The sequence below is a fragment of the Drosophila arizonae genome, chromosome 3 (assembly GCF_054131065.1).
Source record: "Drosophila arizonae isolate 15081-1271.41 chromosome 3, UAZ_ARI_1.0, whole genome shotgun sequence".
Taxonomy (NCBI): domain Eukaryota; kingdom Metazoa; phylum Arthropoda; class Insecta; order Diptera; family Drosophilidae; genus Drosophila; species Drosophila arizonae.
In genome coordinates, this window is record NC_142923.1 from 1,192,956 (window position 1) to 1,218,458 (window position 25,503).

The 25,503-nt window shown below is 37.2% G+C and overlaps 1 protein-coding gene across 3 annotated transcripts; it reads left to right on the plus strand.

Moving 5' to 3' along the window:
* Positions 1 to 59: 59 nt before the first annotated feature.
* On the plus strand, positions 60 to 24,594 carry Pgant5 (polypeptide N-acetylgalactosaminyltransferase 5). 3 transcript variants are annotated; one of them, XM_089464477.1, is made up of 11 exons: positions 60 to 343; positions 698 to 750; positions 14,481 to 15,324; positions 15,395 to 15,750; positions 15,872 to 16,038; positions 16,659 to 16,977; positions 17,228 to 17,405; positions 17,718 to 17,898; positions 21,640 to 21,779; positions 21,950 to 22,183; positions 22,240 to 24,594. In XM_089464477.1, the coding sequence occupies exons 3-11, from the start codon at positions 15,145 to 15,147 to the stop codon at positions 22,384 to 22,386; spliced, it is 1,902 nt and encodes a 633-aa protein (XP_089320603.1). In that variant the 5' UTR covers positions 60 to 343; positions 698 to 750; positions 14,481 to 15,144; the 3' UTR covers positions 22,387 to 24,594. The 3 variants fall into 3 exon arrangements, with proteins under 3 accessions (XP_089320603.1, XP_017859206.1, XP_017859205.1); XM_018003717.2 differs by lacking the exon at positions 17,718 to 17,898 and adding an exon at positions 19,969 to 20,149; XM_018003716.2 differs by lacking the exons at positions 60 to 343; positions 698 to 750 and adding an exon at positions 10,127 to 10,275.
* The last annotated feature ends 909 nt before the right edge of the window (positions 24,595 to 25,503 follow it).

Genomic DNA, 25,503 nt, shown 5'->3' on the forward strand with positions numbered 1-25,503 from the left:
CAGGCAAGTTGTATCAACATAGAGCTGCTCTATCGATGTATCGATAATCAGTTGGGGTTTTTTCACTCATTCTTTTCTGATTCAACAAACGGTGCGGACGCGTGGCGTGGTCTGTTTTGTATGTATTTAATAAAATAAATAAAAAAACAAATTAAGCGCTTTTGTTGAAATACGGCGCGTACGACGTGTACGCCAGCAAAAAATACACGCGAAAGTAATTTAAATACAACTTACGCACACCCAAGGCAGCAGTCGAGCCGGTGCTGCGACAGCAACCCGTTTGTTTATAAAAAAAAAAATATTAAAAAATTTAAAAAAAGTTTTTAAATTTAAGTGCTTCAAAGTGAGTTAAATTTTGAAAAAAATAAGAAATTTCGCATTGTGAAGATTTGACAACTAATAAAAGAAAATAGGCAAAGTGCCACACACACATCCATACATAAACACCGCTATTATTGTGTGCGTTTGTGTTTGAGTGCGCAGGCACTTGATACCTACTACACGAAATAAGAAAGAGAAAAAATTACTACACACGCACACACACACCACTGATTGTAGTTGTAGTTGTAGAAAGTGCGTCGGGCGCGTTCTCGCATCCAATTGCAGCGCGTAAATAAGTAAATAATCCGGGCAAATCGCGTGCACATTTTATGCTCTGCCTCAGCTGCTGCTTCTAACATTTTCGTGTGCTTCACAGGAATTTCCCCTGCCAGAGACACCATCAGCGACGACGACTACGCAACTTTTAAGGTAAAAATAAAGCAAAGTTTTTCTCCTCTTTCCTTCTCTCTTGGTTTTTTGTTTAAGTTAATTTTTATTGCTAATCTCTTTTCGAGTGCGTTTACATTGGTATTTTTGTTGCATTGTCTTGAACTTGATTCTGATTGGAGGTCGCTCAATTAAACCGGTTCGCGGCTGATTTCTCTCCTCTCACCTCTCTATGCAACCAGATGCTCATCTCTAATTCAAGCGGTTGCAATTCAGCTTTTTGTTGGTTTTTCGCCTAAGTTGATGTTGTGTGTGTTTGTGTGTCTTAGTCGACGCAGGTTTTTCTTTTATCTGCTCGGCACTCATTTGCAGTCGCTTTTATCGTCGTTTGGGGGACATTGTAAATGCGTTTGTTTGCTTTTTTGCCTTCTCCATTTGCCTTTTATCAACTCAACCAACTGGCCGGCGCACAGTGGCACCAAATGCATTAAGGCCGCTTTTTGCGCTGTAATTAATGTTAAGTGCTCATCCCTCATCGCTTGCCCACCTGAGCGAGCAGTATCAAAGCGGTGAAATGGGGTGGGGTGGTCCGGTATTGTGGGAGCCTCTGCAAGTACTGGAAGTGCTGATTGCATTGCGAATTATTGCAGTTACACTTAGAGAAATACTGATAGACCAAAAGACACTGGAACTTGTACTTGTAAAGTTATTATATAAACTATTATCGTTATAAATATCTAAAAAATTATAAATATACCAATATCATGTATGTAAACTATCATGTTTACTATACTATACTATAGATATCACTTATAATTATATACTTGCAACTGCTTGTACGCCCAAAGTTGGATAAAATAATAAAGAAAAATAAATATTCTAATACATTCACAAAAATCCCCATATTATGTACTCTTATACTGCAAGTATAATTTCTAAGTGGAAGGTATAATTTCAAGGAAATTTCAAAATAAGTCCATATCACATATGCAAATATCGATAATAACTGTTATACAGGAATTTGGCCGAGTGTATGGAAATTTTCCGACTATAGCCAGCAGTTAGCCCGAAGTACTTAATTGCCTGCCTGGCCAGCTCTGCAGCTTTACCAGCTTTGCCAACTTGCCTGTTTCTCCAGTTGTTGTTGCTGCTGCTTGCTAATGCTGTTTTCTGACCAAATGAAGCTATAAAGTGGGCCATGGCGCACTGACCACAAGCAGATAACTAGCCACATTTAATGTGCCCCGATCGTTGTTGCAATGTCCAAAGTTGTACAAGAGAAAGCTATCAAAAGCGCGAAAATTCCCCTCAGAGTCAGGCACTAAAACTACACACACACACACACACAGATATAGAGACTACTACATGGCACCTGCAATAACAGTTAGTGCTACAGCAGCACAGGCACAGATGTGATGCTCTCTAAATTTCCCCACAGTCCAACTGCAGCTGTTTTTACAATACTGTGTAGAAAATGTCATTTGGTACTTTGCACATAAAAAATATGAATGAAATATGAGAACTTTACTAATTTTTAAAGCTCATTTGCCGTTAGAAGTTAGGGTATTAGCCAAATGGTTCATGGCAGATAAAAAATTATTAATTTTTTGATTGCTTTTGGCGTGTCATTAAAAATATGAGAAGCAAACGAAAATGGAACAGAATTGAAAGGCGAGAAAACCATTTATGTTAACATTCAAAAGCTTGCAGCTACGAGGAGGAGAAGGAGTAGAATTTGCAGTAAGCGTTGGGCGTTTGACTTTGTTTCAAGCCAAATCTAGCGGCTTGATTTTGATGAATGATAAATTTAGCTTTTATTCCATCGAATCTATGACCATAAATTTGGCTTAAGTATAATATATTTGCCAGACCTATCAACCAATTTTCACTAAAACATTTATTTTATAGCTAAGTAATGTATTGAATCTAAGCTAGCCTTATTTTTGGCTGCAAACTCGCTTCTTTTATTTCTGCTGCGCCAACACTGTTTGCACTTTACCGTTGCAGCAGGCGGCGCTATTCATCCTTTTCTGTTTTTGTTTCACTTCTCTGTGTGCCTTGTCTAGTTGTTGCTGCTTGATTGACTTCTCGTTGAGAAGGCCATCATCGTCATCGTCATCATCATAATCATCAACAACTGCTAGGGGCTCTCACAGAAAACGTTAATCACTTTCAAAGCTCGCACATTGCACATTTTTTCTTAAATTTTTTTGTCTTTTACTTGAGTTCATTTGTGCTTTTGCATACCTCTGTCCCTCTCTCGCTCTCCCTCGTACTTATAATGTGGTATTGCCTTGGGAGTTTGGCTTGGCCTTAGCTGCACGCCCGCAACAGCAACAGTAACAACAACAACAGCAGCAGCAGCAACAACAAATACGTTGTCAAGTTGGCGTCTGCTTTGGCTACAATTACAAGCATCATTGGCCTTATTTCTTTTAAGCTATTCTCGTCGCTATTGTTGTTGTTGCTGCTGTTGCTCTTACTGTTTGCTCTGTCTGCCACTCACACAGACACAGCCACTGCCACACGCACACAGTCATGCAACGACTTTTATCTACAGCTGACGTTGCCGCCTTCGTTTATTTGCACAGCTTTTACTCGACTTACTTTCTTTCCCCATCCCCACCTCTCCTTCGCTGAATCTTTGTTCTTGCTGTCCATTTGCTTCCGAAAAATGATTACGCAGCATTTTCAACTAGCAGCAGCCACTTTGTTACTTGAGAACTTTACTCAAAACCCACCCGCCCACTGCCCTCCTCGTTCTCTCTCTGCCTCTCTCACTTGCTCTCTTGCGACTTGATCACCAAAAAAATCGTTTTCTTTTGAAGTTTCCAAGCGCTCTTTTAGTTTCTATTTTTGGCGGACAAAAAAAAGTTTCACAAACGAAAAAAAAATTAAATTGAAATGTATAAACGTAGTTAATGTGGAGTACACACAAAAGAAACGACATTTTTTTATTGCCACATAATAATTTTTATTTTTTCATACAACGCGCTGCCGGCTGTCGGGTTTGTTGTTGTAAGTCTTTTACAGAGTGGCTAACGTTAACAGCTGTGACACTTTGTGTTATATTTTGACTTGCAATGTGAACGTGTGAGGGAATTTATAGCTATTTAAAGTTAACATAAGCAATAACAGCGCTTTAGTTGCTTAACATGGAAGCTAACATATACATGTTAATATGCAGTAAATTAGATTTAGATGTAATACAGATGTATATATTAACATATACATGTTAATTTATATGTAATGTATATTTGATAGATAAGTCTACATCGACTGAATTTTCTTTCTGAACATTGCTGACTTTAATTTACATTTGATATTCAGGAAACTTTCTAGTATATTATGACTTTCAGAATTATCAAAAACTTCTTGCGTATGTAAATATGCATGCACAGTTCACATTTGACATGACTTACTTCATTATTTATGATAATATGCTCTTCGAGATTTAAAATAGTTGCTTCACAGAGTCGCATTAGCATTGGGAATGTGCACACCGAGAGGGAAAATTCTGTTTTACTTTTCTTTGCTTCAACTTTTTGTCTGTTTTGCTGTCTTTCGAATGTAGTCTAATGAATAAGGCTTGATTATTTATGAGCATAAATTAAAAATTTACAGCGCAACGCACACGAGAGAGACACACATACCTATATATATTTATATATATATACATACCTAATTCAATTATGCTGCAAATATTTCATATTGCAAAGCAGCAAGAAATTTATGAGCCATGCGTTGCTCGACGCCCCCTACCTAAGCAGCGACAGCCCCAGGGCCAAACGTAGCTGTACTTGACAAAGCCCTGGAGTTATAGCAACAACAATAGCAGCAACTACAACAGCAGCAACAAAGTCAGCCATAACAACAACAACAAAAGCAGCAGCAGCAGCAGCGGCAGTGACGCGTAGTCAACGCCAACGCCAACGCAGCAGCCAGCGCAGCATTTTTGCCAAGGTTGGCAGCGTTGGAGTTGCAGTAGCAATAGCAATGACAACAACAACAAGAAGGGGAAGCAGAAGAGAAATAGCGATAGCCGTAGCGAACACATAAATGTTGATCAACTGTTGTTTGTTTTATGACTGTAGCTATGGCTGTCACTGTTCTTGTTGTTGTTGTTGCTATTGTTGTTGTTGCTGCTGCTGCTGCTGCTGCTGTTAACTATTAGCGCATGAAACGCCGCCACGCAACTAACAAGCGGAAAAAATCTTTGCAGATAGTCGTAGCCAGAAAGAGAGCGACATATTGAGAGGGCGCCCGAGGGGTGTTCATTAAGTAATTAGTTCCACTTAATATGCTAAAATATGTGTGTCATATGTGCTATCAAAGTTAACAATGTGACAATGTTTTGATGAGGAAACTATGTTGCAATTGTTCACTTAGCGAGGCGCCAGGAATTAACATTTAGGGGTCTGCGAGCTGGTTCATTAAAAGGAACTAGTGTAAATATACAGCTGAATAAACATGACAACAAAATAGAAGGTAAACAAGATTTTTAGGTGAAAGGGAACCTGTTCCTTAAAATACGCCTTAGTTCCTTAAAATTAACTAGAGATCGATATAATTTACTCCTTCATTCGACTGAAATAGTCAACATATCCACCTGAGTACTAGAATATCGCATCTAGGGTATGATACGAATAAACTAGTGAGTATTCAGGCTTTTAAGGTAATAGAGAACTGGTTCAATAAACTAATCTATTCAATGTTCAAAAAGAGTCTTCAAAAAATGCATCATTGCTTTTTTAATTATTTAAAAATCAAGCCAGGTCTTGGTATTTTTACCTTTTGGCTTGACAACATTTTGAAATCATGTTTGAGAATTCGCCTAACATTGTTTCGCACTCAAGTGTATGAGCTAGTTTGCGTCAGTAGTTCCTGGTTCTCATATATTAGATTGATTGGACGTTCGTCTCGCCTTTGATAAGAGCCGCAAGAGAACAAGAAGAAGAAGAAGCAGCAGAAGCAAAGGAGGCCAAGCAACGCACGACTGCACTTTGGCTAATTACGAAGCGGGCCACTAGCCCAGGGTCATGTCCGTCCCACCCATAGGCCAAGGCAAGGGGTAATCGAAAAGTTACGCAACTTTTTAATTAGTTCAGATGTTTTTAGTAGAGGTTCCCCTCAGGGCAAACATATTGACGAGCCGACGAGAATAATCGCATTAAAAACTCATCGATTTTTGAAACTAGTTACTCAAGCGATCTGGCATTTGCATTCGCATTACGAGCTCCTGCTCTCTTGCTTTATTGTAATCATAATGCACGTGACGTAGCTGCAGAAAAGGTCTTTGTGATACCCTATAAATATTTTGGAATTACTGCAGACGGCTTGGGTGACAGGAAATCGAATTGTTGCATCAAATAAATTTTATTTCTTAATGCATAGAAACCTATTGCTTGGCTTTGGTATTTAAATGACAATCGTCGTTCTATGCAATTTTCATTATCTTCATATATTGGCAACTTTGGCTTATTTTCATTGGGTGAATTATCCTAAATATTGTTTTCATCCACAACTTCTATCTCCAATGCTGTCTCTATAGATGCTGTAGCTTATATTTTGATTGTAGGGTATCTTTTCGTCATCCAACCTGTCACACTCTCTTCGTCAACTGGAGCACCCATACTTGTTACGCTTGCTAAGTTAGCAGCCGTGGACGTCTTTGTGTGTGTGAGGGTAAGATTGAGTGCATGTGTGTGTGTGAGTGTGTTCGTGGCGCCACACACAGACAAAAGCTGAGGATTACGTGGCCACGTCTCACGCAAATTCATGCCATAGAAATGTGTTGCCATTGTCGCCGGCACGCACTGGACATATAATATATTTATGTATGTACATACACACACATACATGTATGCATAAGTGTATATATACACAATACACGTATTGTTATTGCAGTCAATCTGTCAGTTAGTCAGTCAGTGAGTCAATCGCTTATACAGCTATTCACTCACATGTTGAGTGCCCCACGACGGGCGCCGCCGCTGCTGTTGGGCAGGACGATTAAGCGCTGAGGGCAATAATAATAAGGAAATAACATTTTAATGGCACCACAAAGGAGAGAAGAAGAAGGGCGAACGCTGAGAAGAGAGATGAGCGGGCGCAACTAAAGAGCGACGACGACAAGTATTATGGAATGTGTGCGTATGCACGTGTGTGTGTGTGTGTGCGTGCGTGGGAATGAGTGTGTGTGGATGCGTGAGGGTTGCTAGGAAAACCGCAAGACAAACGAATGATGTCAACAGCTGTTAAGGTTCATGCGCGCACATTATTGCGAAGAAGCTTAAACGTGATTTATGACGAGTGCTTACTGCTTACAGAAAAGCCAACATTGATTAAAAATGCACAAACTTTTTATTTTATTTACTGAATATATTTTTATTGAAATAATAAGCATTTCATTTAGAGTCTGTTTATAGAAATTTGAACTTAACTGTTTTGTTAACTAATATGAAACTTTTTATGGATCATTATCACAATTTCATTGTCAACGCTTTCTTTACTCATGATTCGCATCGCTTAATGTTGATCGCATTTAGCTGTAACGCATAAGCGAGAAAACAGTGTTTCTAATGCTGTAATGAGCGCATGGTAAAAAAGTTAATGATGCGGGTCAAGTCGTCGGTGTCCGTTGACGGCCATGGACCAAATGTCAAATCACAAAAAGAAAAAAAAAACGTAGGAGAGAACAAAATGTGAAAAACTTTTCTCAAGCTTGCGGATTTGTTCCATTTTGTAAGGCTTGAGCCCGAAGAGAAAAAGTTTCCCTCAAAGCATTGTAAAAGGAAAAAGCAATCTTAAATATAAAATGGAGGCGGAAGAAAATGTTTTAAATATATATTTTAAGAAAGTAATCATTAGTGTTTAGGAACAATTTACAGAGTATGTTAACAGCCTTCAGGCATAGAGCAAAACAAACTTTTTCGAATTGGGATGCCACAAAACAACGGCGAAAAAATTGGGACACTTTTATGTTTGTAAAAAAAAGGAAGGGAATGATTTGCTTTGCAATGGGATTTAATTTTTTTTTGTTTTTTTTTTTTTTTTTTTTTTTTGTAATTTCGCTCGCTGGCAATTGCTCATTGCTATGCAAACGGTTGGACACGGACGCTTAGCATATTTGCTGCTTTCTAACCGTACAGACCACCGCCCACCGCCCACGCCCACACCCATTTGTCTGGTACATTTAACAGCAGAGGGAATATTTAAAACCAAATACCAAAATCCCATCACTGAGCATTGGGAAGCTGTATGCGGCTTTGTTATACATTTTAAAGAGAGTAAAAGGGAGAGAGAACGAAGGGATATTGTAGAGGGCATTTTAATTATGGCAGGAAGCTTAGACGCGAGGTATGTTGTGTATAGAACAACTGTTATAATAAAAGAATTTTTTTTTACATGGTATTGTCTTATATTTATAGGAAATAATAGCTCCGAATATTTATAAAAGAAAAGTTGTATATTATAAGATTTTATCTAACATGTATCTGTTTTATTACAGTATAGGGTATTTTGTGCGTGTCATATCAGGGTTAGTTGTTCTTCTTTTTGCAATGAAAAACTCGTGCAACTTACCATACAAATTGTTGGAATTAGCGCAAGCTTTTGTATGCGCGCCAATCGCGCCCGTTGCCAACCCACCACCCCCATCCCCCTAGCAGCAGCAGCGGTAGCAGCCTCTGTTGCAGAACCTATTTGCTTTTAATTAAAATGCGTGTCAGGAATGTTTTCTTCTTTCTTTTTTGTGCCTTTTTTTTGGGTTTTGTGTCAAAGATTCGGTTTATGAGCTGCTGATGAGAGACAAGGCAAATGCGTTGAATATCTGATGACCAGAGAGTCATAATGATAAAGATAATGATGATGACGATGATGATTAAGTTGTTCTTGATTCAGTAGAGCTGACTTTCGCAGGAGAAAACAGATTTTTAGCCTTATGTCGCGACAGTTTCGAAGAGCTTTTTTATGAGCTTACCTGTTATATAGTAAATTAGCTAAGTGTTATAAATGTATTCGATTCCATTTTAGGATCTCTTCGTCATTTGAGGAATTTAAGCCAAGACTGAGAGATATTTCTTTGTTTATTGACACAAATAGGCTCATTTACTGTATATATGTATGTATATATGTATATATATGGATAAAAATGGGCAACAATTTAAACAGCTTTTTCTTATATTTGTTTTCATTTGTAAATAAAATTTCGTTAATTTGCACAGCTTTTGGTTTGCAGCTTTACTTATTTATGGAACGTACTTATTAGGGGTATGTGTTTTATTCTTGAAGTTCTTAACACTATCATATTAAAGCTTATGGTACGATATCTAAAGTGAGACTAGAACCTAATAACCTAAAAATGAATGTGGAGTTTTTTAAGATAGAAACACTTGAGAACAGTGACTTGAGAATTCGCAGAATCTTATTTATAGAGACAACAAACTTTGTTTAACTAACGTTATTTTATAGCCAATTGCTATCATTATTCAAGTAGTAAGATCTTTAACATCACGTTGCTAGAAATAGTAAGCTGGAATTCAGGGAAAACAGCGTTTACCTACCGTAAATCTACTATTTGATATTGATATGAAAAACAAGCTTTAGAATTTGTAGTTCCGATCTTCCTCTCTTGTTCTCACTCTCTCTAACCCACATTTAATTTTTATCGCACAGCTGATCCGTTAGCTTGTTCAGAGTCAGAATACATTTAGATGTAGTAAAGCTAATCAATGTTCGATAAGAGCCGGTTGGCGAATTAACATTTTATTATTTTTATTATCAAAGCGCAGTTCATTAACCCGTTGCGCCAAAGACGATGCGTCGCTTAAAGTAGAACGTGTTTGAGCTCTCATATGCTTGTGTGTGTGTGTGTGTGCTTGTGACTCTCTGTGTGTATTTATAGACATAATTTGTAGCACTGTGTATTGCCAGCAGCAAGTAACTGAATTAATTTTATTTGTGTGCGTGCTCTCTGCTCTCGCTCCCCCCGCTCTTCTGCTCTCCAACAATAGGCGGATCAGCTTGTCCTCATCTGGCGTTTGGCCATCACGGATCATTGAAACGCGCCAAGTGCAGGGCCAGCCAATGCAGTCGCACTCTGCGTCTCTCACTGTCTCTATCTCCCTCGCTCTGCCTAATGTAGGCTACTGAATGCATGCGGGTGCGGCTTTTGATGTGTTTTTGCTCTCACCCAAAGAGCGGTATTTTTATGTGGGATTTTTTTGTTCCCCATTTGTGGTGTTGTTTGCGCTTGTGTGCATGTGCGCTTGTGCCTGTGTTTGTGTTTCTCAGCGCGTGCTTAATTATACAAAATGTGTTTTGCGCTCGGCTTAACAGCCCAGTGATTTATTTTGGTAGCTCGCTGGCGGCAGCATTCGAATGATGAATTTATTTGTGTGTGAATGCGTTTGGCATGTGGAATGTGTGTGTGTGCCTGTGTGCTGCATTTGTTGTTGCAATAATAAATTGTGGGCATGGAATTCATAAAGGTGATATCAAGCATGTGAGAAATTTAGTTTGGATTTATGATGCTGAACTACTGCAGGACATTTATCAATGTGGATTGTAAGTAGTGGAACTGATTGTGGATTGTGATGTTATAAATAAGTATATACATACACATGTGTTTGTGGCAGATGAATCGAGCTGTTTGAGCTGTGCATAGGTATATTTTAAAGGGAAATTTACGTTGTATATCTATTATGTGGGGCATATCTGAAAATTGTAATAGGGGATTGAGACAGAGGCACAGCTTCATTAATTTACTGATTTCATGTTAATTTCACATAATTTGGCTTTATTCGTACCATGGGAACCAGTTGACCGTCATCATAATCGTCGTTCAGGGGCCTCTAGTCGCTGCAACTATTAAATTTTTAATTTTTTTTGTAATTACACAATTTGACATTTTCATTAATTGAGCTTAATTTCTGACATTTGCGAATGGTTGTGTTTCACTGTGCTTTTTGTTTTCCGCCGCTTAATTGCATTTTCTGTTACAATTTCATTTGTAACTGCTGCTGTTGTTGTTGTTATTGTTGTTGTGTTGTTGTAAAACAAGCCGACAGCCACTTGACGCGACCTTTGCCAACTTGCCAACTCGCCAATTCATTAATAAATTGCTCAAATAGCTTTAAAACAGCTTTTTTTTAAACTGTTATTTACTGCTCAGTTGTCACCACGTTACAGCGATGTTTCAGTGTTGTCCATATGGCTGAAATCTCGCTAACAGCTTTAAGCGGCGGATGTGGCTGATAAAACGTAATTAGAGTTATTTTAGCCTTTAGCACAAAGAATTCAAGAATACAATATCAGTAATTTTCATTACTTCCCTTTCCAATAAATATCTGAAGTAATTCATTTTATGTGCTGCTATCTTGGGCGTCAAAGCTTTTCACATGAAATTGACACAGATTTTCATCAAATTAATTGTTGTGGGGCGTTTAAAGTGAGCGCCGCACACTCAACAAGCAAAAACATGTCAAAGTGTGCTACAAGTGCCACGCACACTTACACATACACACGTGTACAGTGTAGCACGCCTACACCAGACACGCTTATCAGTAGCCATAAACAGCTCTAGAAACAGTCGTCGCTCTCTTAAAAAAAAAAAAAAAACTTTGCTTCCGCCGCGCTCAGTATGTCCAGAGCGCCGTTACGAAGTGTAGCAGAGAGAGTGAGAACGCTAGAGGGGGCCAGACAGCGAGAGTCTATGCTGGGTGAGATGTTTGTGCTGGTGTGTGTGAGCGCACAGCAGCACGACGTGGTGTCGTTTCAATTTATTACACTTTGACAGCTTTCCGAAACACTGTGCGCCGCGCTGTGCGACTTTTAATTAAAATACAAAATTTAATTTACGCACGCTATGCAGCGTTGCTAGCAAAACTTTGTTACTAAAATTGAATGTTGAACAACAAGAGCATATCAGCACACAGACAAAAACTCTTACACCAATGCCAAAATCAAAGTGAAAAGGAGAAAACGCGACAAACACAAATCAAAACAGCAGCAGCGGCTGCGGCAGCGACAGCGGCAGCTCACAAACGGCGCCCACACACACACACACACACACACAAGTGCACGTTCGCTCTCTTTCTCTTACACTCACACTCTGTTACACTGCGGCTGTTTACATTGAGGCTGTTAATATTGTTGTTCTCGCTGTGTGTAGAGCATTTGCTGATTTGTCGTTTTTGTGTTGAGCTGCATTGCCTCAATTGATTTGAATTGAATTATAATTAGGTGATAAATGGGTCTTTATTAATATTTTTAACGTTAATAGCATAAGAACCAATAAGCTGTTTGCATTGATTACAGCAGAAAATTAGATGTTTATCTGTTGCACATGCCTGTTAGCAGTGATTAGCTGTTGATTAACAGTCCAATTAACAGGCGTTGTCTAACAGTTGAAGACCTTTTACTTTCATGTGCTGCCTGCTACAGTGGGTGCTCTAAATGTATGCACGCCTAACAATAGCACTCGCACATTTTTGACATTTCAATTAATTTGAATTCAAATTATAATTTCGTTTATCATTTACCGTTTCCTATACAAATCCTACACATGAATAATTTATTGAGTTTGATTCACGACTGCGTAAAATTGTTGCATAAATTATTCATAAATTAAAGCACAACAAAAAATAACTGGATTGATTAATTGAAATACTTTTTATATGTTTTTATGAATATTTTAAATACTGTTTATTTGAAAGCATTTTGTAAATAATATATTAAACGAAATGTGACAGCAGCATTACACAAAAAGCTTTTGCAAAAATTATTAAATTGCTCGGTCAGACATTCATATGAATGTATATACACTGTAAAAAATTATTGCAGCAAAATTAAAGAATGCCTATAAAAAAGTTAAAAAAAAAAGAGAACAAAATTATTTATGATATTTTAATTAATGCCGTTTTTATTAATATTGTAATTTATTTTTATATACATTTACAATATTGTCTTTTCCGTGAACAGCTCAAAATCCCGTTTTGTATCTTTGTTATTGGGTGCATTATTGACAGCTTGTCCTGTGGCGCACACTGAAGGACACTCTGGCAACGCTGCTAGCTCTGGCTGTCATTTGCCACTTCGTTATTCTGCCCCGCTCGCTCTGCTGCTCTCCTCATCATTCGCTGCTCTGCACATGCAACTGCATATTTTAACAGCTTTGCCCTTTCAACTAACCGCCCTCTCCTCACTCCTGTCTGTCTCTTTGCATCTCTTTCACTCGCGTGGCCTCTCCACAAGCGCTTGACGTGTGCGTGCATCGTGCTATGGGAAACTGGTTTGGAATGCGCTTACGCCTACCCGCTCTCCCTCCCATTCCTCACTCTATGCATCAATCTCTCTCGCTTGCACTGCCCTATCATGCTATCTAGGCGCAGCTTTGGCACTCGTCGCATGCCTTATGAATGATTCAAATGCATGTTATGTGCGCAAAAAGAAGACGAAAAAAATACCGTTAAGAGTTGTTGCGCTTTTTCGTGATACCCATTGATGCACTGGAGCTCCTATTGGATGCATGGAAATCTTATTCGATATTTTCAATTTCATCTCTATTATTAACAGATGATATATGTATGTATGTACAAACATACTTAAAGCTGCTCTGATAGTTGATGGAACAGTTAAGGAAATTTATAAACAGACTGTAAACTGTAAACTTACTTAACAATTAATGTTAAATATGGACTCTAGTTTAATGTTAATGTTAAACATAATTCGCTTACTTTTATAGGGTATATTTGGAGTCTAGAAGCCTACGTTGTAAAATTTTCACATGATTCGAGTCGCCACTGAAATCTCGTTTTTGGTGCCGGTTTCCGTTAGTCTGTTTTAACAAATTGTTTTTGTTGCTGCTGTTGTATTGTGGCATTTTTAGGAGCGCTGCGACTATGACCTTTGTCAACGGAATTTGGGTACCAATTTGTGTCTCTTTTTCTTCCTCCTTTTTCGTAAAATGCTTCTGAGGATTTTGTGGTTTGAGCTGACATTAGAGAAAATGCCACTTGAATGTGTCTTTTTTCTCCATTGTACTCAATTTATTGACACAAAATTTGCAGCTGGGAAAAATTCCAGGAAATCACGGTAGCAAATTTTTGCGATAAGCTTAGGGGAGAAATTCCTATTGCGTTAGCACTTTACAGTTAGTTGGAACTTGAGCATTTCATACAGTCTTATAAGATAAATATGTACTGTTAGCTAACAGCTAAGCAAACAGATAACAGCTTTACAAAAAGCTTTATGGTATCAGTGGAAAATTGTTGATATAAATTTATATGTATATTGTTGAGATGTATTGTTCCGTATTTTACAATTGGACTTTTACATAGGATCCCATAGGATTAATGCGCACTGTTAGTTAACAGCAGTATAAGCTTTTAACAGATTGTATTTTTGTTGTTTGAAAGTATTCGTATTGGAATTGGTTTCTGCGCTACAATTGGAAAGGTCTTATAAGATTTATTGATATTTTTAAAAATATGTGCATGACACAATTGCTCTTTAAAAACAATACTAATTGTTGGATTCAAGTTTGGCTTGAAAACGAAAATATTTGCAAGTCATATTTCAAGTTGAGTTCGTCACTGAACAAAGAGGTAACAATTTATTGTGTGACCAAAAACTCGTAATCTCAACGAATAAAACTTTCATTTTCGCTTTAGACATATATTTACATACATAAATTATAGTTTTATGGTATTTTTTGTTGTTTCTCTTGTCGAATTTTTGTTAATGTTGATTTTTGTATGCTTTCTTTACAGTTGACTGGTTTCTCAAGGTCTTTTGGAGACACATAAAAGGAAGAGGAAGAGGCGAGCAACAAACTGGTTATTGGTGGGGCTATGAGCTGGCAGCGGGTGTCGAGGGGACTGGAGTGCACCGGAGAGGATGCCACAAGGGGGGCAACTAGTTAAGCAACACCAACAACAAAAGCAGCAGCCGCTTGACTCTGCGTAGCATGAGAAAGAGACAGAGGGAGAGAGAGAGAGAGAGTGCGACTGCTACACAAATGTGCCAAAACAACAACAGCAGCAATAGCAGCAACGAAAAAATAATAGCAATTCATAGGAAGAGCAGCGCGTGTTAACCAAAAGTCTGATCAGAAAAGTTCTATACTGTTTACATTTACGACAACAACATTCACATATCCTTAGCACTCAACTTAACAGCGCGATAATATGAGTGTTAATCAATGGTAGCCAAGCATGACAGACAAAACCAGATTGCTGCAACCAGTTAACATGAACGAGCATTGAGTTGAGCTACGTCCGAAACAGACAAAAGCTGATTGCTGCTATACTGAACGACTGACAGTAAATAAATCAAATTTGTCTGGCAATTGAAACTTTGTACAGTTAATAAAGGTCAAACTTTGACAGTTTGACAAGCGCACAGCATTCACACATATACATATATAGAGTTAACATGACGCTGCAAACATTTACACGCAAAATGCGCGGACGCATGCGCTCAAACACCTGTCGCATTGTCCTGCTCACCTCATTGGTTTGGGTCATCTTTGACTTTGTCCTCATTGCCCGTTATTCGGACTGCATCGGTAAAGATGGCTGGCGTTGCAGGCGAGCCGGCGAATACGATGTTGAGGTGAGCTAATGATATATCGCATATAAAGGAACTGTCATAAACTGTTATATCTCTGCCCATCCCTTTCTAGCTGCCCAACGCTGAGCGTTTGGCGGACGACAATCAGCTCGTTAATGACAATGAAATAAATACCGAGAAATCACTGGATGGCGAGGATAATGGCGGTGGTCCGGCACCCATAATGGGTCAGGGCTTTGTCTCCGGTGGCATTTCGATGACCTATCGCAGTGTTGTCTTAAAGAAATGGTTCCAAGCACCCACAGTGCGAGAGTCTCGGGGTAAACCCGGCGAAATGGGCAAACCCGTCAAAATACCCGCCGATATGAAGGATCTCATGAAGGAGAAGTTCAAGGAGAATCAATTCAATCTATTGGCCAGCGATATGATCTCATTGAATCGCTCGCTAACAGATGTGCGGCATGAGAAGTAAGTGTGCGGAAAGGAGAGAATATTCTGTAGCTAAACTGGTTAGCAGTTAAAAGAATGAGTGAATAGTTTAGTTTACTAATTCATCATTTTAATAAACCTTATCATTATTCTTTTCTAGCTGCCGTCACAAGCACTATCCTTCAAAGCTGCCTACGACTTCAATAGTTATTGTCTTCCATAATGAGGCGTGGACCACCCTATTGCGCACAGTTTGGAGCGTCATCAATCGCTCGCCGCGCTCTCTACTAAAGGAGATCATATTGGTGGACGATGCCAGTGAGCGAGGTAAGCAACGAAACCTAGAGCATTATATACATACATATGAATGTACTTAGTTGTGGCAGCTAGAACAAACTTTTCTTCATCTCGCCGCTCCTCTGGTTCGTATTTGCATAGTTGCCTCTCATGATGTCTTCATGCACTCGCAATGCACAACGGAACTTGAGTGCCATTGGGACTTAGTGTGAGCGAGTTGGCTGCTCTCTCTCCTCTATGGTCCCGCTACATTACTTTGTTGTTGCTTGCTCTCTTTTGGTTGCTCTCTCAAATGCACACATGCATAAGCAGCAAAGCTTCGTTGTCGTTAGCTATGCTTGATTATTTTTGTATGGAGTATTCAAGTGTTAGTGCGCTTGTGAAAAAACTCCTTGGAGCTTGCACACAAATACACATGCATAAGCAATACAAGCACTTTATTGCTTATGCATGTACAGGCGGATTCAAGTGTGCGTGCATGCTCGAAGGCGTGCGTAAGTCTTGTTGCCTGCTTAAATTGTACGAATGTTTCTCCATCTCCCTCGCACTGGCGCTTGAAACTATTGCATTTAGTTATTTAAGGGTTTTGTTGTATATTCAGTATTTTGATAAGTGTTCATCTATTTAAATGTTTCACTTAACTACTTCAGACTTCCTTGGCAAACAGCTGGAGGATTATGTGGCCAAGTTACCTGTGCGTACGTTTGTGCTGCGCACGGAGAAACGCTCGGGCCTGATACGCGCTCGCCTGCTCGGCGCTGAGCATGTGACAGGTGAGGTGATCACCTTCCTGGACGCCCATTGCGAATGCACTGAGGGCTGGCTGGAGCCTCTGCTCGCTCGCATCGTGCAAAATCGTCGCACCGTCGTCTGCCCCATCATTGATGTCATCTCGGACGACACGTTTGAGTATATAACCGCTTCGGACTCGACGTGGGGCGGCTTCAACTGGAAGCTCAACTTCAGATGGTGCGTGCTAGTACTACTATGGGTTTCACTCAGTATAAACTTAGTTATACATATAGACTCTCATTTGTGTTTGTAATGTAGACGAGCTTTTATTGAGATGGAATTCTGTGTTGAAGAACTCTTTATCATAAAAATGATAAGTTAAGGGGTAACTGAACCATAGTTCTTTATGCTTATCCTCAAAAAGGGCTTTCTATCAATTTTATCAATATTTTACATTGGATTCTATTTGAATTTTCTGTTCGTTCAGGTATCGTGTGCCGCAGCGTGAGATGGCGAGACGGAATAACGATCGCACAGCTCCGTTGAGGACGCCGACTATGGCTGGCGGATTGTTCTCGATCGACAAGGAATACTTCTATGAGATTGGCTCCTACGACGAGGGCATGGACATCTGGGGCGGTGAAAATTTGGAAATGTCATTCCGAGTAAGACCAAACACACTGAATTATTTTCCTTCTATCGTTTTTCTATTCGTTCTTACAGCTACCAAGCCAAGCCGCAAAAAATTATAAAAAAAAGTGTTGCCCATTTGCCTACATTTATCATATAATCATTATAATAATAATATTGTTAATTATTATTATTTATCATTTTTCATTTACTCTACGCCTGATTTGAGTCATATCTTAATTTTTAATATATGTTTTATTTTCTAAATATTATTTCTAAAATTAAAAAATCAAATCACAAACAACGAAACACTAAAAAAAATACCAAATTCTGTGACAACTCTCTAGATATGGCAATGCGGTGGCATTTTAGAAATTATACCCTGCTCGCATGTGGGTCACGTGTTCCGTGACAAATCGCCGTACACCTTCCCGGGAGGCGTGGCCAAAATTGTGCTGCATAATGCGGCGCGGGTGGCCGAGGTATGGCTGGACGAGTGGCGTGATTTCTATTATGCAATGAGCACAGGTTCGCTAAAAAAAATACCGAAAATACAAAAACCAAGATTTACATTGACAAAATACAACAAAACTTATACCACACTAAATTCAATTCAATATATTATTAAATACTATTAATGCGCATCTAACACTTGAATTTTTATATACATATTTTGATTGGCTTTCACTTGTTACTAAACAAAGAATACAAAAAAAAAAAAAAAAATAAAAAATAAATACTAAGAACAAAATTAACCCAAGACCAAAGAATTCGTTTCGGCTTGCCGGATTTAAAATATTTTTGCAGATATGGAAAATATATATATGGTATTATGATTGTGAGTAGTGTACATAGTATATGAGTATATATTTTCTTTACATATACGATAATCATTTAAAATCTGGTAAAACTTCTCCATTTTCATTATAAATATATACTTTAGTTTTTATTTTAGTATAATTTGTTCACAATAACTTAATTCAAGATTTTCACTTTATGAAGAAAAAGAAAACAATACAAAAGTTTTTTTTTAATTTTTTTTTATCTAAATTGGCTAAACATATAGCTACAGTATATATTTTACAGGAAATGAATATCCACAACTGCAAGAATATTTTGAAAACAGTTACCAACCAACATACAGACGCGCTACAATATACTAAAAATACTAAAACACATAGAACAACACCAAAACACAATGCCAGAAAAACAAACCATAAACATTATTTTGAGCATAATTAACAAAACATCTGAGCAATATATTGAAATATATACACATATATAAAATATATATAACTAGCTAACTATATATACTACATGCATTTTATGTAATGTATCGTAACACACACAGAATATAATGTAATACTAAACTACAAAGAAAAGCTACTGCCTCTGTCGTCGCTTAACCAAATGTTAAAAATCCGGCATATATATTTTATAATTTGGTAATGATCATAATTAGTATATTGATAAATATGGATTTGTTTAATTTTTAAATTTTCTTCATTTATATTCTAAATGTTTCGTAAATATTTGTCTAAACGAGACGCCAAGGGCAACAGCCAAGCGCGAACCTTTTGTTATTAACTGAAAACTAACCAAAATACAAAGAAAGCAAAACAGAAAATTTTGGATAATACAAATAATACATTAATCATAACACTCATCTAACACTGAGTACTATTTTCCTTTAACTTAGGCTAAACTAAACTTAATTTTAATATTTATGTATTTTTACACGAATTGGTATTTCATATTCTAGTGCTTAGTTTTTACACCTAAGTTTTTTTTTTTTAAGTAATATATAATTTTTTGCAATTTATTTTCTATAAGTTTATTTGTTACATTTTTGTAGGCGTCTCTCTCTCTCCCTCTCTCTCTCTCGTTCTTGGCTAGGATTGTTGGACTCACCTTTTGGCCATTCTCGTTGCAGCATTGAACCCGGCTTATAGAGTTTTGCCTGCTTTGCTTCGCGGCTGCTCATAACGAGTAACAGTTACTCGTTGAGATTTACTCTCTATGAAGCTTGTTCGCTTATTGCTATTCGTTACAAATCGCTTACTTATTTTAACCTACTCGCTATAAGTACTCGTTGGTTGTTTATTACAACTACTCGTTAGAGGTACTCGTTATGCGTCTCTGCTTATACAGCTTCAACGTCTAGCTACTCGCCACTTTTAGCTATGATTGGCTACTCGTTATGAGTCAATTCATACTCGCTTAGTACAGCTGCTGCTAGCTATAACTAGCTATAGCGAGTAGCGAGTGTTTCATAGTTGCATATACAACATACTCTATGATGTATTGCACTCAAAGAGTAACCTAATTCGTTAAGCTAATTATTAAGTGACCTCTATACCCAACTGCTTACCCATCCCTCTCTGCCTTTTTCAGCTCCCTAGGTACAGCTCCAACTCAATCAATATTTGCGCTTGGCCCAGCTCTATTACTGAATATATATGTGTACAACTCTATCTCTCCCTCTCTATCACTTACTCTCTCTCTCTCTCTTTCTTTCTTTCTCCTTAACCCCACTTTCATGATAACTCTGCCCGACTAACTGAACTCTTGACTGATTATTGGTGCCCCTGTGTCCAGGTTTGGATGTGCGGCGGCCTGCTTGAGATAGCGCCCTGTTCCCGTGTCGGTCATGTCTTTCGTAAATCAACCCCATATACCTTCCCGGGCGGTACGACGGAGATTGTTAATCATAACAATGCGCGTCTGGTCGAGGTGTGGCTGGACGACTGGAAAGAGTTCTACTACAGTTTTTATCCAGGTTAACGAACAACAACTAGAACAAAATCAAATAAAACTCTCGCTGAATGCAATTTCACTCTATCTGTCTGTCTCTCTCACCTGCTTTTCTGCCTCACTCTTTTTCTGTCTCTCTCTCTCTATATCTCTCTATAATATATATATATATATGTATATATATAGTTTAATATGTTTCATCTATATATATACCTATATATTTCTTGTGCAAGCAGCACGCTCTGCATTTTGCAATTGTCTGTCTTATATACTACACACATATATGTATATTGTATAATTTACCTATATTCTATTATTCATATATATAGATAATATATATATATATATGATATATGGCATGGCCAAGTATTAAACCAAAACCCACCCATCACCCCCACAAGAACCCCTTTAAAAGCTCACCCCGTGTATTTATTTAATTGTGTTTTCTGTGTATACTCGTTCACGAAGTGAAAAGAGTATATTGGTTGAGTGTAACCTCCATTTTGTACGCTCGCTCGTCTGTCTGTCTGGATGAATACAAACCATTTTTCCGCTTAAGAGACTTAAGGCCTGATATATTGAATCTATAATCTCGTACAATTTAATCATCATAAAATTTATATACTATGTAAGTAAATTCCAAGTTTTCTATAACAATAAATTTGGAATATAAATATATTGACGTATTGACAAGTCAAGATCAAAACTATATTGGAGATAGCTTGGAAAAGCTTTAAGCATAAAATACATCTGGAATTTTTTCAGATATGTATAAGCCCTGCTAACCTGTGAACGAGTATTGGCCAGCCGGATACGACCGGTTGAAACATTCTTATCCGTTTTTGTATAAGTCCATTGTTTTTCTTAACTTTTTCTTTGTCTATTTTCTTGTCCCATTCTTCTCACTCCCGAAGGTTCCGTTATGTCTATATATTTTTTCAAATTATTGGTTTGTATATTGTTTTGTCCAAAAGAAAAAGAAACATTCGAAATGATAATGCCACACCCACCCACACGACGCCTGTTTTTTGTCCCTTCCCCGCTCTCCGACATTCACGCATTTTAGCTCGTATTTTCTATTTGATTAAGGGTATTCCATGAATTTGTTGAATTGAAATTTGTTGCACCTGAATACCCCTAATGTTCTAAGCTTTAAGCTATATATGCTGCCTACATTTTGTATTTAGAAAAGTATATATGAATTATTATGCATGCTTTGTATAACCATATTAACTACATTTGTATATTTGCACATTTTTGGCTTTTGTTTAAATCTTTTGAGGAGAAGGTTCTGCACTCTCTCCTTTGCTTGCATTTGTTTAATCGCACTTTCTCTGTATATAGCTGTTAACCAACACAATTGTAGCTTCAAATGGAAAAAAGAAAAAAAAAAAAAAACACCCACACGCACACTAACATAGATGTTCTACAGTTATTCTCCTGAAAGTTTACTAAAAATGTATCCCTCTTCTCTCTATGTCTTTCTTTTTGACATCCAATTTGGAACCCCTTTAGGCGCTCGCAAAGCTTCAGCTGGAGACGTTAGCGATCGTAAAGCTTTGCGTGAACGTTTGCAATGCAAAAGCTTCCGCTGGTATCTGGAGAACGTCTATCCAGAGAGCTTGATGCCACTGGATTACTACTATCTGGGCGAGGTAAGGCTTGAGTGATCGATTTAAGTTGGGAATACCCTATTATCCTATCGAAAACTACAGTGATAAATCACTAGATAAAAGTGAATTAAATAAAGCTTTAATAAATAAATATATGATGATGTCTAAGGAATACCCCTATTAATATATATGCTTACTCAAATTTCTGATAGATACGTAATGCCGAGACTGAAACCTGCCTGGACACCATGGGTCGCAAGTACAATGAGAAGGTGGGCAGCAGCTATTGCCACGGCCTCGGCGGCAATCAGGTGTTTGCCTATACCAAGCGGCAGCAGATAATGTCGGATGATCTGTGCCTGGATGCGGCCAGCTCCAATGGGCCAGTGAATATGGTGCGCTGCCACAATATGGGCGGCAATCAGGAATGGGTGTACGATGCAGAGGTAAGTTTTGGATGCATACCAATGTAAATAGATACCGAACGTAATCTGTATTGCAGGAGAAGTGGATCAGACACACGAACACGGGCCAGTGCTTGCAACGTGCCACGCGAGATGATGCAAGCACGCCGCTGCTGCGGCCCTGCAACTACTCCAAGGGACAGCAGTGGCTGATGGAGTCCAAGTTCAAGTGGCAGGCGCACTAGCTAATAGCTAAACAGATAACTACGAACTACAACTAAAAACTAATTACTGAAGAACTTCCAATTTGTGTTTAAAATATATGTGTTAACTAATTTGCCAGTAGATGGAGGAGACGAAGTAGGAGCAGGAGCAGGACCAGGAGCAGCAGGACATGCAGAAGGAGCAGAAGCAAGAATTCCCAGCATTGTGTGCGTGTTTTTAACTGAGTTTTCTGTAGCTCTAAGTTGATAGTTATTTCTGTTGTGTGTGTGTGTGAGTGCGTGTGTGCCGAATGTCTTCCCAATCAACGTGTATGCGTGCGTGTGTTTGTGTACATATATATCTCTATATAAAGCATAGATTTTGTGGTATATATATATATATGTATACTTCTATATATACATATATTTAACTAGCCCCGACCAAGTACCAATAAATTGGCATTTAAATGACATTGTGCTTCACAAACAAATATAATAATAATATAATAAAGCAACTAAGAAAGCTGCAGTCGGGCGCGACCGACTGCCTAATGCTCGTTCACGGATCAGGAGCTTGCATCAAGTTAACTGTCAAATTTTGCCGGTCTCTAACCTACAATTTGCTCATCCGGCTTAGAACGCCTCTAACGGACGAAGTATATACATATATTTTTTATCTCAGCTTGACTATGCATTCCGAATTTCGAGCTTCTAACAGCTTTGACAATAGCATTTCAGTAAGGGCACATAAAGTATTTCCCGTTTTTATATGCCTGAGATGGGCGTATCTAGAAATTCTTAACGGCCTATAGGTATTTCAAAGTCCCTAGCTTCGATAAAAGGATCAAGCCAGAGGTACGTTGCATAAATCTAATATACCCTTTTCATTTCGTGAACGAGTATACAAATATTAATTATGTGTCATAGCAGCAAAATCGATATGAAGTAAAGCTATCTGCATATATATATATATATATATATATATATATATATATATATATATATATATATATATATATATATATATATATATATATATATATATATATATATATATATATTTATATTTATATATATCTGTAGCATATGGAAACCGAAGCAGCTCGCACATTCCCTTAGCTAATAAAAATATCAAGCGTTGTGTTTTATAAAATGAATATATACATATACCCATATATTTAATGTTTAAGATACAATTTTGTTGTTTTGTTTTTTCTTGAAATTTTCTTTCGCTTTGTACCAAATGAAAAACTTTGCGCTGCATATCATGAATTTAAAAAAAAAAAAATAACAGAAGCTTCTCAAATCATAATCATAAAACAAAAATTCTTAAAAAGTTAAAAATTAAATGCACGCATATCATAAACAGTGTAAAAAAGTATTTGATTAAGACCCACATCAGATATATATAAAGCAAATATATTTATAAATGATATAAATATATATAAACTAATGTACAGAGTAGCTATAAAAAATATACATCTAAAATAATTATTTATATACAGATATATATAATTGTGTGTGTAAAGCAAATAAATGAAAAATAATTATATAAATTGTACTATAAAAATATTTCTCTAAGTTCGAATTTAGAGTTTTTAGACTTAGTCGAAAAGAAATAAGTAAAGAAAACACCAACAGCTCTTAAAAAAATTATTTTAAAAACTTAAGATGTAAAATTTAACAACAAATTGTGCTCAAATTTTATGCTATTTTTGCTGTTGTGTAAATATTATTTAATGAAGTATTCCAAATCTTATAAACAAAACCTGATTAAAAACATCATCGAGACGAATATGAAAGAAAAATTTATCCACCCACACACTCATATATACATGTATGTACACATATATACAAATTGATAAAAGCCAAGTAAAACTTTTTAGCTAAATTAATTTTTTAACAAACCTAAAAATAGAGTATATATATAATTAGTTATATATATACGTATAACTGGTGACGGTGCAATTTTAATTTTAGCATAAACAAGATTCAATCAAGTTGCAACAGGCTGGCCAGCATCCTCCACAATCTCCTATTTAGTTTAGCTAAATATATAATATATATACATATTATTTGTAATTTGTTTATACATTGTGAAATCTCCCAACAAGAAACGAAAGAAAACAAGTTATATACTATAAAGCAAGCCACCAAGTTGTAAGATGTATTTTTTTTGTTTAATTAGAAATTTTTAAATTTTATAAATAAAAAATGACAAAAATTAAATGAAAAATTCAACAAAATAAATTGAATTTCATTTTGAAATGTGTGGGAAATCCTTCGTACTGAATGCTGTAAAAACTTTGCCGTAAGCTAACACTGAACGAGATTTGCTGTCATGCATAGAACTTTCAGATGGACCAACCAACCTATTGATAAATGCATGAAACTAATTCTTTTTTAGCTAGTACAAATAGTAGCTCCTAGCTGCTTATCTATATAATCAGTGTCAATAGAACTTTCTTAAGCAAAGGTAGTTTTAAATTTTCCTTTTTAGGCTAAGAGCCTAATTTATTGGGTATCTCTCATCTATATCTACTCATGAAAAGACGAATAAACTGCAGGCGCAAAATGTCTCGAGGACTTGAATTACGGGCACTTTCTGAGGCCTTTACAAGAGTTGTAGGAAATAAATTGTCGACTAGATATACCTTATAATGAAATCAAGCAACTTCATTTAGAAATTCAATAGGCTCCACATACAAGCCTAAAATCGTATTGTGAAATCATGGACTGGAAAATACCCTATTTTTAATTTTTAATTGGCCAGTTTTAAAATGTTTGTGCGTTTTATAAATATGCATCGCACCTTAGTGAATCGTATTTTCGATTCTGTGAAGGATTTGGGTTTCGTACATGTAAACATTTTCCTCCGAGTATATATTCAAAATGAACAACTAGAATATACCCTAGTCTATTGTAATTCCAAGTCTATGAAGCATTTGGTATTCGTATACACAAAAACTTTCAAAATGAAATGGATTTTGAATATAGCCCACAATTTTATATCATAAATTAATTTGCCGAATTCGGAAATAGATAGACATAGGCTGATCAGGAATATTCAGATATATGCCACATTGCACGTACAGCGTTCAAGTACAAAACGACCACTTTCACAATTTAGTACAGGGTATAATGAAAACACTATTTGCG

Coding starts and splice junctions, on each gene's coding strand:
- Pgant5 (XM_089464477.1), top strand. CDS start 15,145: ATGACGCTGCAAACATTTACACGCAAAATGCGCGGACGCATGCGCTCA. Junction 15,751..15,871: donor ACAGATGTGCGGCATGAGAA/GTAAGTGTGCGG, acceptor ATTCTTTTCTAG/CTGCCGTCACAAGCACTATC. Junction 16,978..17,227: donor TGGAAGCTCAACTTCAGATG/GTGCGTGCTAGT, acceptor CTGTTCGTTCAG/GTATCGTGTGCCGCAGCGTG.